Genomic DNA, 13,066 nt, shown 5'->3' on the forward strand with positions numbered 1-13,066 from the left:
AGTGCATTTGTGCATGTTTTACAGGTAGCAACAGCCAGAGATTTCAAGACCAATAGGCTTTTCATGTAAGACATTAAGCATTTGACATGGAATGTACCACTGAAATGAAAGCGAAAGGGGGGTAGCAGCATTCAAGAGCCAATTTCCATTTCAAACTGCATTCTGGCACTTTATACTCCATCACCATTGGCAGATCAATATTTAATGCTTGGAGATTCTAGCTCTGCAGGAGTCATGTCAGGGGACCTCTCGAGCCAATCTGCTTGGATAGAGGAGTGATAATTATTCATGGGCTCCTGCCTCTTGTTCTTTCTTTTGCACAGCCCCACTCTGCTGACTCAGTGCCTTAGTCTTCTCTCTCTCTCCCTCCACTGCTGTAGCTGGACCTCTTTGCCTTCACAACCTCTGAGCGTCTGTACACCTCACAATGGCTAAAACTGCAATGGGTAAGGAAATAATACCATCTCTTTTGTCTTCATCCTGTATAATAGCTGCTCTATTCTAGAAACCTGCTGTCCGTGGTGCTGACGGAGCGCTGATAATACTTATAATCAAAAATACTGTTTTTATTTCTATTATTCTCCTTGGGTTGTTGTTTTTTGTTATTTTTTACTGCCAAAACCTGGAAGCAGCTGAGAATTTGAGGGTTCCTTATAAGTCTCTGGTTTACTTTTAAAAAGAAAAGTCCACTTCGATTGTTTTACACCCCTAGCCACAAATCAGTTCATCCGGAGTATTAACAGCGCAATCCGATTGCAATTCTAGCGGTCTGCTTTAGTGTTTTGGGTCAGGTAAACCCGAAGCTCCATTTCCAGAGCACTTTTCTGGGACTGGCGTGTGGCAAAAAGGAACAAGTTATTCTGTGTTTTATGCGGAGTTGTTTCCAGCCTCCTAAAATCACGCCCTGGTCATCGCCTGGTGTTTGCAACCGGAGGGGGTGCGAGTTTAGGAGAATGCATTGGGGGAAACTGACCAGCCTTTTTGAATTAGATGGAGACGGCATTAAATCCAACTATCTTTATTGCGTAAAGAGGAAGTGAAGAAGGGGTTTAAGAATTAGGTTGCGCTGCCTTTGTGTTAAAGATGGACGGGTGGTGTACGTGTTTTTCCTCCCTTTTACCCCCGTTGTAGGGTGGGGATTTAGGGTTGCGGTCGCCTTGGCTTTCTTTGTGTAAGGCTGTCATGCAGCCGTTGCTCCGGGCGTTCCCGGCGAGAGCGCACCTGCAGAGAGAGCGACGCCACAGACTCCAGCAGCCCGACACAATGCAGAGCGACCCCACCCATATCGTTGTTGCTGCTGCTGCTGCTGCTGCTGCTGCCTAGTCACAGGCGCACTGGGGAATCCTCCCCATCCCCTGCTTTTTTCTCTCCCACCCACTCCCAACTCTCAGCTAGCAAGGGAGAAAAAAGAAGGGGCTGGAGGACAGGAAAGAAAAGGCACTTCACCCTTTCCAAATTGCAGCTATTGCTTATCAGCATCGGTTTTCCGCTCCCTTCCAGTTGTTTGCTTCTGCAGCAACCTCTCCGATCCCCTTGATCTCTAGAGGCTGGTTCTTTTAGTAGCCAGATTGTGGGGGGAGAGGGGGTAAAAGTAGGTCACTGGATTACAAACCTCTACCTCTTCCTTCTCCCCACCCCGCTAGAATTGCCCCACCTGCTGTAATGCCTCCAGCGACCTTGTTTTCATTTTGTCTCGTTGAAAGCAGAAGCAAATCCCCCTCTCCACGCACACACATGTAGACTCAGCAGCCCCCCAGCCACACCCCTGCACCGCACCCAACCTCCCTCCGCATCTGAAAAGAGGTTCATTGCAGTGCTCACCGAGAGCTCTCCAGCAGTCAGGACTGCAGGTCGGGGAAGAAAGATCATAGCTAGCTGTGTTTTCGGAATTTATACCAAGAAAGGTTATTGTTGAAGTCTGTAAAATCTCCTGATTTATTTATTTAGCATCGTTTGGAAGAGAGCCACGGGCTTTCCTTTCCTCTTGCCCCACTGATCCCTCTTTCCTTCTCCCCTTCTCTCTCTTTCTCTGACTTTTTCGTCTCCATCCCAAAACTGAGTCTGCAATAAAACTGCTTTATGGTGGAGAAAACAGATATTGCAGTGAAGGGCGCGGTGGGTACTGGGGAAGTGAAGGGAGACGGTTTGGCGACCAGCATCACACATCTTGAAATGGCTTTTTAAAATATCCAATTCTTTTCTCCACCTTTTGCAAAAATTGAAACCAATATATTATAAGGGGGTGCCGATTTTCCCCCTAAAAATACCAACTGACACACAGGCAACTTGGGGAGAGATCATATTTCTTTTTTTGCCTTCCCCCTGGTCCTCCCTCTTGCAAACAAAAGCCTTGTCACCTAGGAATCTTGCTCATTTGCTGCACTCTCACTTGTCCAAAATTAATATGGATGCTCACTGAGCCCCACTCCTTAAAGGCTGCTTTCTTTTGGGTTCAAGGTTCTCGTTGCTGCAGGAAGCCACTCCAGCCCACTGGCAGAGGGCTTTGTTATTCCTGAGGGATGGGCATGAGACAGCTGTTTATGCCAATGCAGCCAGACCGGAGTCTGGCCTCATCCCCTTCCCACTCCTCCCCAATGCTGCAATCGGGTAATCAGTATTGATAATTTGTAGTCAGTCAGAGACTGGTCACTGCAGAAGGCCCCTGTTCAGGATTCCATAGCCACAGCCAGCAAGGGAACTTCAGGGTTTGGCAAAGGAGGATTTCATGAATCCAATGCAGGTGAGATGGTGGCAGTCACTAGCGGCTGCCGATTAACCCTGATGATTAATAGACCCTTCCTAGTCACTCCACTATTCAGGCCTGCCTTACTTACTTACCAAGGGTATTGTCTGCTAGCATAAATAAATGCAGTGCCTTATTCTTAAAACTCCCTCATGAGTAACTGCGTTGCCGCATAGACAATAACATCTTCATTTTCAGTTTTTTTTTAAAAAAATAAAAAATGGAACTGAAGTCATGGAATCATACAGCTGAAAGAGACCTCTGAGATCATCCTGCCAATGCAGAGATTCATTGCTAAAGCATCATTGAAAGGAACATAGGAACTAGGAAGCTGCCTTAGACTGAGTTAGACCATTGGTCCATCTAATTCTGCATTGTCTACCCTGACGGGCCGTGGTTCTCAAGGTTTTCAAACAGGGTTCTCACCCAGCCCTACCTGGAGATGTCAGGAATTGTACACAAGACCTTCTGCATGTAAAGGAGATGGTCTACCAGTGAGCTGCAGCTCTTCCCCCAAAATATTTTGAATATTAGAACAGAGGAAGCTGTCTTATACTGAGTCCATTGGTCCATCAGACTCAGTATTGTCTACACTGACAAGCCTGGTTTCAGACAAGGGTCTTTCCCAGGCCCACCTGGAGATGCCTGGGATTGAATGTGGAACCTTCTGCATGGGGAGCAGATGTTCCACCACTGAGCCATGTCCCAAGGTGGCTGTCCAGCCTCTTCTTCAAAACCTTTGATGAAGGAGAGTCCACCACCTCCTGAGATAGCCTGTTCTGTTGCCAAACAGCTCAAACCATCAGGAGGCTCTTCCTGACGCTTAGTCTAAATCCTTTCTCTTGTAATTTGGACCCAATGGTTCAGGCCCCACCCTGGGGAGCAACAGAAAACGTATTTGCTCCATTGTCTATGTGGCAGCCCTTCAAATATTTGAAGATGGCTTTTGTATCTCCTCTAAATATCCCTAGTGAAAAACTGCTTATGCAAAATTATTTTCAGTTGTTTACACATGCAAATTTGAAAGAATGTTTTGGTAGCTAAAATATAATCCATCTGTTCCCCCTCCCACTGGGTATGGTTGTCATCTTGTTTCCTCACTGAGGCTCTTTGCCTTTTCTCACTAAAAAATGCAGTGATGGGAAAGCTGTATCTGTTGAACTTAAGCCTGTAACAGCACCAGAGTTCTAGGGGGGAGGTGGAGGCGACTCCTATATCAGTTGAAAAATTCTCTGATTAATGTCCTAGGGTAGGGAAGTAGAGTTGCTATTCCAGAGGGAACGCAGATATGCAGTCCTCATCTCAGTGTGGGAGAGAAACACTTGGTTCTCATTAAGCTGGAAGGCTGTCAATTATTTTTAAGACAAATAATTGCACTGCGGGACGTATACTTCCACAGAAAATGGATCAATGAATAGATTAAGAACTAGACACTGATTTGACAACAGATGTATAGCATTATTTAATGGTTTAGGCTGACTTTCCATCATACATGGGTCCTGACATCAAGATACCAGCTTTCCAAGAACTGCATGAATTCTGGTCATTTCAGCTCAGCACAGAGGTCCTCACCAGTTACTGATTTTCAAAGAAATGTGCCAGGGGCAGATGTTCAGACCTAGAAGCCCTACTCCTACTAAAATATAGGTCAGAGTGAGCAATGGGTGTTTAGTTGGAAAGTTAAGAAACCTGTACATGTCAGAGGAATTCTCTTTCTATGTGAAATTACAATAAGGAGGCAGCTTGCTGGAATAAGCCCATCTAGTCTGGCATTCTGTAAATGCCTGCAAAACAGGGTGCTGGAATTTGTGGCCCTCCAGATGTTGCTGGACTACAAGTCTCATTCTGACGATTGGCCATGCTGGCTGGGACTGATGAGAGTTTTGAGTTCAAACATGTGATCTGGAGGATGACTACTCCTACTGTAAAATCTTACCAGGAAGAGTTGGTGATGGCTATCACCAACTCTTTGTCCCACCATCTATTGTTACCAAGCCTGTGAGCATGAAGGCTATAGTTAGCCAACAATTGAGCTGGTTTAATTCCAGTTAAATTGCACTTAGGGCTAAGGTGCTTACTGTTAATTATGAGCAAATACTCGTACTGGGGAAGGAGCCTTAAAAGTGGTGGCCCCTTTCTTAGAAAAGTTCACTATCTGTCATCTTGAGACCAGCTAAGCCATTCCTGTTCAATGCACCTTTTATTCTACCATAGAAGCTGGTTGTGATCTTCGATTTGTTAAATTACAGTGTTTTAATATCTCATTTTTATTAATGTATTGCACTTATCTTTTATGTATTTTTAAAGCTATTGGAAGCTGCCCAATTTTAAGATAAAGGGGGATGTAAAATGTTTAAGTAAAAACATGTATAGTTCCCTATTTTCTAGGAATATTGATGCATATCTGAAGGGGTTTTTTGCATCTCCCATGACAATTTGTTGCTGCTTTGGTTATGTTTTTCCTGTCAAAACCTAACTATATCATTTCTTTGCAAACTGCCACAGCTTTTATTCTAAATACATCAAGAACAGCCAAATTTAAGCACTTTTTTAGTGCCACTGATTTAAACGGGAGAGAGATTTAAGCACATACATAACACTCACACTGAAATCAATGGAATTTAAAAGAGCTAAATTCTGACAGGAGCATGTGCATTGCTTTCCAGTCTAAAAGCTTCACTAGGTTATGGCACATGATGCTAGACAACCACATGCTTAAGTGCCTAGACAGATACAGGCTAATGGATTGTGTCTCATCTACCAGCATCATTAATGTGAATTTATTAGAATATTGGGTTTAATGTGGGGAAATGTCTTAGGTCATAACCCTCAAACCATATCTTCAGTACTTCAGCTTTATTTCATGGTTTGATTTCTAAATCATAGCCAGTTTTACAAAAATGTGCTGATAACTGTAATAAATGTGTCGCTTGCACAAAATAGTAGGGCAGAATTTGGCCTAAAACGGAACAAGAATGCTAGTATTTTTCTCAGAATGTCCACTGTTCTTTGGTATTCATGCTTATATTGTTCAACTTGATTTTTAAAGACTAGTAACCCAGTCTTCAGAAAGTGTCAAGGAGTTCCTGTTGCCAAATCTATAGGAAGCTGCTCTCTCGATAAAAACATAAGAAAATAATGATCCAAAGCCAGTACACACTTCTGAATATAATTGTCTATATAATTAATAAAACAACAACAACATGTGTAACTGAGGATTAGAGAGTATGTATAGTCCTAAAATCTCTTTTGGCTTGTTCTGGTCTCTGGAATCCAGAAGCTGTGTCATATGGCAAGGCCAGAGAAATCTCAGATACCTAGTTGTTACTGGTTTCCAGTCATTTCCCCCCCAGCTTTATACAATTCTGTACCAAAATTTGAAATTGGTTTCTGTCTGAGTTATAAGCAGTTGCAAGTTGTGTTTGTAATGTTTCCTTACTATTTATATCAAGGTTGGGGAACCTGTGGCCCTACTAATGTTGCTGAACAACAGCTCCCATCATCCCTAGCCATTGGCCATGCTTGCTGGAGCTGATGGGAGTTTGTGGTTCAGCAGCATCTAGTGGTCTACAGGTTCCCCACCCCTGATTTATACAGTACTTGGTTATTAGGTTTCTGCCTTGGCCTTCCTTCAAGCCACTCATGACAGAGAACAAGCCCTATTCGCATTTATCCTGGGCAGGGGCAGAGATCATCTATTTAAATATATATCTGCTCCATTTCCAGAGAAAATGAGATGGTCCACATTTAAAGGAGCATTATAAAGTGGTTCTCCAACTCTCCTCTACATCAGTGGTAGCCAATGTGGTACCCTTGAGAGATTGTGGGACATCAGCTTCCATGAGCCCCAGCCAGCATAGCCCATAGTTTGGGGTGGTGGAGTCTAACAACATATGATGTACACATACTGTGGGGGGAATCTTCCTCTGTTGAGCTCAGATATTGGAAATGAGCTTGACTGTGGGGGGAAAGCACATTGAGAGAGGGGTTGTAGAAAGGTAGGTGGCAGTCAGAGTGAGGCTCCTACACTCCTTACCCAAGGAGATGTTTTGCTGTTAAAAATCATATCTACACAGCCATATTATTTTTCTAAATAAATTTTAAAAAAATTGTCCAATAGCACCTTAAAGGTAAAGGTAAAGGTACCCCTGCCCGTACGGGCCAGTCTTGACAGACTCTAGGGTTGTGCGCTCATCTCACTCTATAGGCCGGGAGCCAGCACTGTCCGCAGACACTTCCGGGTCACATGGCCAGCATGACAAAGCTGCTCTGGCGAACCAGCACCAGAGCAGCACACGGAAACGCCATTTACCTTCCCGCTAGAAAGCGGTACCTATTTATCTACTTGCACTTAGGGGTGCTTTCGAACTGCTAGGTGGGCAGGAGCTGGGACCGAACGACAGGAGCTCACCCCGCAGCGGGGATTCGAACCGCGACCATGCGATCGGCAAATCCTAGGCGCTGAGGTTTTACTCGCAGCGCCACCCGCGTGTAGAATAGCACCTTAGAGATCAACTAAATTTGTTCTGGGTATAAGCGTTTGTGTGCATGCACACTTCTTCATGCACACAAAAGCTTATACCCAGAACAAACTTAATTGGTCTCTAAGGTTCTACTGGACAATTTTTTTTTTATTTATTTATTTATTTCAACTGCGTCAGAACAACACAGCTACCTACCTGGATATTATTTTTCTGAGCAACTGGGACATGGGTCTGGTGCCATAACATCTGAAGCGAGCCATAATGGCAGGCCCATAGACACCCAATAATTTTGTGGCAAAAAGTAGGAATTTGAACCAGAGTCCTACACTCTGTACACTACCCTAGCAGTGGCACACTAGGTTATCATCCATTTGATTATTTTTCTCCAAAATATTCTTCAAAGGTGCTAGCTAATGAAACAAAAGCAGTCTGTCTCTATATAAAATCAAACCCATCCAAAAAAATATACATTTATAATATAAAACAAATTTCAGTAGTCGTATTTATTAAATTTGCTAGTCATTTTATCTTACCCAAGGAAACCCAAAGCAACTTACAACAGCAATAATAGTAATAAGCAAAGGGTTCAGCATTCCTCACTATAACTCAGACTTCCATTCTTTGCATGTGATTGGGGCAGACAGATGATTAAAGACACAGCTCTGTGACTATTCTTTTGGACCACCATATATCCCATAGGAATTATGTCAAACAAAAGCAAACTGGCAACAAATTAGTAAGGATGTTGGAATGACCCATGCTGAAATCTGGAGGCAGGCTGATTTGATCTGTGAAGCCAAATATATTCTGGTTGTTGACTTTAACCAAAATGGCATCCAAGTTCTTTAGAAACACTACACTGAAAAGTTATGTATTCAAGGAAGAAAATACTTAGGCATCATAATACAATGTCCACAATCATAATCACAACCACATGTGGTCTTCCATGTGTTGTTGGACTACACAGGATAGCGGCCCCTAGTCAACATTAAGTAGTACCAGCTGTCCAGAGTTTCACACAAGTCTTTCTTTCTGTTGGTCAGTGGCCCAAGGGACACCTCTGAAATTACAGATCAGGTCAACTAGCAGTTGGACTGATCTACACTTTCAAAGTTCTTCTCCCATGGTTGCCATATCTCTTGCTCTCCTCCTTGCACCCCTCCTGCCCACCTCTGCTAGAACGAGCTATGGCAGGCCACATCAGGCCCATGGCCTAGAGGTCATAGATAATGGAACATAAAATATGAACATGCATACTTGACCTTTAAAGCCCTAACCCTGTGGAACACCCTCCCATCAGATGTCAAGGCAATAAACAACTATCTGACTTTTAGAAGACATCTGAAGGCAGCCCTGTTTAGGGAAGTGTTTAACATTTGATGTTTTATTATGTTTTATAATGCTTTTAATTCTGTTGGGAGCCGCCCAGAGTGGCTGGGGAAACCCAGCTAGATGGGCAGGGGTATAAATAATAAATGTAGTAGTAGTAATAGTAGTAGTAGTAGTAGTAGTAATAGACAACAATACCTATACCAAAGCACCTGCATTTCTCAAAATATGCAAAACCTCTGAATACAGTTGACTGTGGGTATGAGTGTGCATACTGTGGAACATTTTGTGGAAAGCAAAATGTCTTATTGTATCACTTCCAACTCTGAAAGCAGTTAACGCCCATCTCCAGACACTACTTTAGAGCCAAGTCACATAGTTCTACTTACACAAGCTTAATGTTAAACACTCTCACTTTATACACTGTGCATGTAAGGGCTAGTATACCCATTTCTGCCTTGCCGCTTCAGGCTGAACTATGGACCTTTCTGAAGAACCATATTTTGCCTCATGTAGAATTATGATGATAAGCTTTTATATCCTGCTCACATGACAGCCTGAAGTATATGCATGTTTCTAAGCCAGCCATTTTCTAAGCTGATAAGAATTTTTTTTGTTAGGATATCTTAGGGCAATCCGAAAACAGAACCAGGATTTAATTTCACCCTGTGCCACTTCGTACATTTGATATTGATTGTGCAGCTGTGTCAGAACACAATAGAATTTGTGGGAGCAGAAAAGTGACATTAATAATTACTATTTTGAGTTTTGGAATAATATTTTCATGCAATATACTGAAAATGACATTTGAAGATTATGTCATATTATGAGGATTATTTTCTTAAAAATAAGTAGCTCTTTCAATCATCTGGTTTTTTAATGGTACTATTAAATGCAAGTGTATTTTTACTTGATCTATTCAGATTAATTTGCAAAGACTGCTTTTAAAGGTTGTATTCCAATCAGCCATAACTAAAACGGATTTTTGAGATAATTGTCATGAGAAGAACAAAACTAAAAGCAGAAAATTGCTAGGAACATATCAAAGACTTTAATGTGACTCAGATAAAAATGGCAGTGCTGTCCATGCCACACACCCAATTTCAGTAATTGTATATATAACAATTATCAATTTATCTTTAGCTGGTTGCAGTGTAAGTTTCCTATTTTACCTAAAACACTCACATATATATTGTAATTGTCCTGAAGTATTTCAGTTAGGATGAGCACTTGAGATGGATGAATCTGACAAAGCACTATTTAAACTTTAGGCTGCGTTAACAGGGTGATCCTATGTTCTCAGAAGTAAGGCCCAGTTAATCAAATGTGACTAACTAGCCTATGTGTATCTACTGAGAAGGAAAGATCATTAAATTCAGTGGGACATACTCCAGTGGAAAGGGTGCATTAGATTGCTCCCTATGCCTGCTAAGATATTTTCTTCCCCTCCTGCTTCCCTTCCTATTGGTGCTGCTTCAGTCTGTACCCTTCTTTTCCGCTCCTAGTGGTAACCAACCACTGTTTCCTTTGCTTAGGCTGAGCAAATCTTCTAAGTGTGGGTGTTTTAAGAGTCTGGTCCATTAGGGCAAATGGGGCACTTCCCCACCAGTCTGCCCTCAGCCAAATCCTACCTGCCTATCTTCTTGCTTACTACCAATCGGGGAGTTGAGGCATGGCCCAGCCTATCCGTTTCTTCCTCCTTACTGTTGTAGAACTCGACAGGGATTAGTATGGAGGAAAAGTTAGTTGGCTGTGTCTTGTCATTGTCTCTGGCTCCGCCTTCTCTGGGGCTCCTTGCCTTCTTCCTTACATGTTTTGTTTTGTTTATTCATTAAATGTGTACGCTGCCCTCCATCCACAGTTCTCAGGGTGGTTCACAACATAAAAACACAATATAAAAGCACAAAATACATGATAAAAAATAAGAAAGAAAGAAAAACCACAAACCAATAATCACCACTCTCTACCACCCTTACCTAATGGGCTCCAGCTACCAACAAATACCACTACAGTTTTGAAACATGGTGCCTAGTGCCCTGCTTACCACTTATGACTTTTTTTATTTAAAAACATTTTACAAGTTCTTTTGAAGAGCTTAAGGCAACTTCTACCAAAGACAACGTTATTGTCCAAACACTAATAACAATAACAAAGGATACCTCAACACGGCCCCCCAAACCCCCCACTAAAAATTCATTACAGTACAGTAGACACATAACTGTAACCAAGAACCATCAGCAGCAAGAGAAGACGATGTTTCTTTACATGCTTTATCTCAGTGGTGGCAAAAAAACATGCAAGACAAAGTCAAAGCATTAGACATGCCCATTCTAGTATGGTCCTCATGTATCTGCCTAAGGATCTGTGCTACATGTAGCATCCATGCTACAGAATGGACCTCCATCTTCTAGGGGTCACCAACCTTTTGGGACAAGTGAGCACATTTGGAATTTTGAGCAAGGGCCATGGGTGTCAGTCACAAAATGGCTGCTATGCGGTGTCTGGAATAACACAAAATGGCTGCCACATCTAAAAGGGCAGAAAAAGAGGCAGAAACACAAAAGGATATAGGCATGCCTCCCCTATGTCATGCACTGTGGATTTTTGAAGGGATATTTACTGAGGCCTTTTGTAAGGGTCATAGGACATACTTGTAAATGCAGTGACTGCTTTCAATTTTTTATACTTCTCATGAGTGAGCATGTGAAGGATAATTACAAAACATGCAAGCTGGGACTTGGTATTCATATTATTATGGTATTCACAAAATATATTGTCTGTGTTACAAATAGAAGACCATACAAGCCTCCAGGAAATCACCAAAACAAATTAACCAGGTGAATAGAGGCTGTTAATAGCAGCAGGAGGAAATATGTAAGACTAATAAACATCCTAAAGCAGCAACTCAAAGATGTGGGTAGCCCAACTGAACATTCAACCAAATAGCCCTAATTTTAAGAAGCATTTAAAAATAGGTATCCAAAAATGTTTGATTCATACAAAAGCAATTCTGGTTCTTCATTCACATTCTCTACAACACTATAATTATATAGCATCATATCAATTTACATCAGAAGTACACCTAACTTTTAACGTTGTGGGTTATATCCAGAGTTACCTTCCAAGAACAGAAAGACTTCGTCCATTTCCAGAAGGGACCTAAATCCAGTGGAGACCAGTAATGTAGTGGCAAAGTTTAAAATGCAGGGTCCCTTCTTGATAAGTCACAGCCATGTCTCCTCAGAACCACACACCCTCACAGCCATGCCCCTTTTAAGATTATACAATAATCTTTAAATTCTACAATAATAATAATTAGGGGTGCATCTCAGAGATCAGTGCTGGGATCTCCATGTGTTTCCTTTCAGCTAGATCCGCTATTTTATGCATGCATACATGGACAAATGATTTGGAGTGCTCCTGTACCTCATTTTGGAATGACTTTAGCCGTGTTTTCCTTGAAGTTCCATTGTACATAATAGCATTTGCACACCATTCTCTTGAAACCAAAGCACCCTGTGTTTTCAATGTTTCTTAATGCTTAGTTTGGAGGCATACAGAAAAACTCCTCCTTGGTGTTGTTCCCACTTGCCTCCTATAGAGTGACCCTAGGAGCCAATCCTCTGGCTGACCCATTTCCTTTCACTCTGATTGGCTCCAATCAGTAGCTTTAAAAAAAACTCCCATTTCATGATGAATGGACAGCTCTTGGACATTGGAGACACGGTCTCCGCTGGGACCCTGCTGCAAATATAGTAATAGGTCTTTGACTCACCAACCCCTCATGATCCCAGACCAGTACACCTCTTGTGGAAACTCCACCTGAAACAAGGGGAAGGAAGTAATTTTGGCTGGCTCATCCATCTCCCTCCAGCCAGCTTCCACATGGTTCCAGAAGGGCTCCTCCAATCCACTGAAACAGATATTTAGGGGCCGCAGGAGAGAAAAAATCCACAAAAATCAACTTCCCACCAGTTCTTAACATGGGAGCAAATGGGACCTCAGGATTGAGTCCAGTAATAATATATAATAAGATTGTTGGTAATAGTTCAATCTCATGTTGACTAGACAGATTGACTAGTTAGCAGTACGTATTTTGGAGACAGTCTTATATTCGCAAGGAATCAGCAAATTTCCTGTTTTCACTGTTTAAATTTTAAAATATGAGATTTCCAAAGGAATATTTTGAATGGAGAATATTGCATCAGAATTTTGAGTGGTTTGGTATTGTTAGTACCTATTGGTTGTTTAGTTTTTGGAAGCTGTCAAATAGAAAAAGCTGCCAACTCTCTAATACTAAATTCATTGCATTCTATTCAGCAGCATTCAGTACTGTCAAAAACTATTACATGCCAACTAGCAACTACTGCCAGGTACTAGATATCCTTGCATATTACTAAACCATAGACTTGTGTTTTTAAAACTATTGTACACCAGTTCCAAGTTACTAAATATAATTGTGTGTCATCTATCAAGTACTCTCAAAAGATAAATTAAGCCTACACAGCTT

General features: G+C 42.0%; 1 protein-coding gene across 1 annotated transcript in view; it reads left to right on the forward strand.

Annotated features, from left to right (window-relative positions):
• The first annotated feature begins 200 nt into the window (after positions 1 to 200).
• Positions 201 to 13,066, forward strand: part of STMN2 (stathmin 2) — a 33,195-nt gene continuing 20,329 nt past the window's right edge. Inside the window, exon 1 of the mRNA XM_079983227.1 lies at positions 201 to 446. Coding sequence (XP_079839353.1) covers positions 428 to 446 — 19 coding nt within the window. The 5' untranslated portion in view covers positions 201 to 427. The remainder of the gene's footprint in view (positions 447 to 13,066) is intronic.

Source organism: Podarcis cretensis (assembly GCF_951804945.1).
Source record: "Podarcis cretensis genome assembly, chromosome: 7".
Lineage (NCBI taxonomy): Eukaryota > Metazoa > Chordata > Lepidosauria > Squamata > Lacertidae > Podarcis > Podarcis cretensis.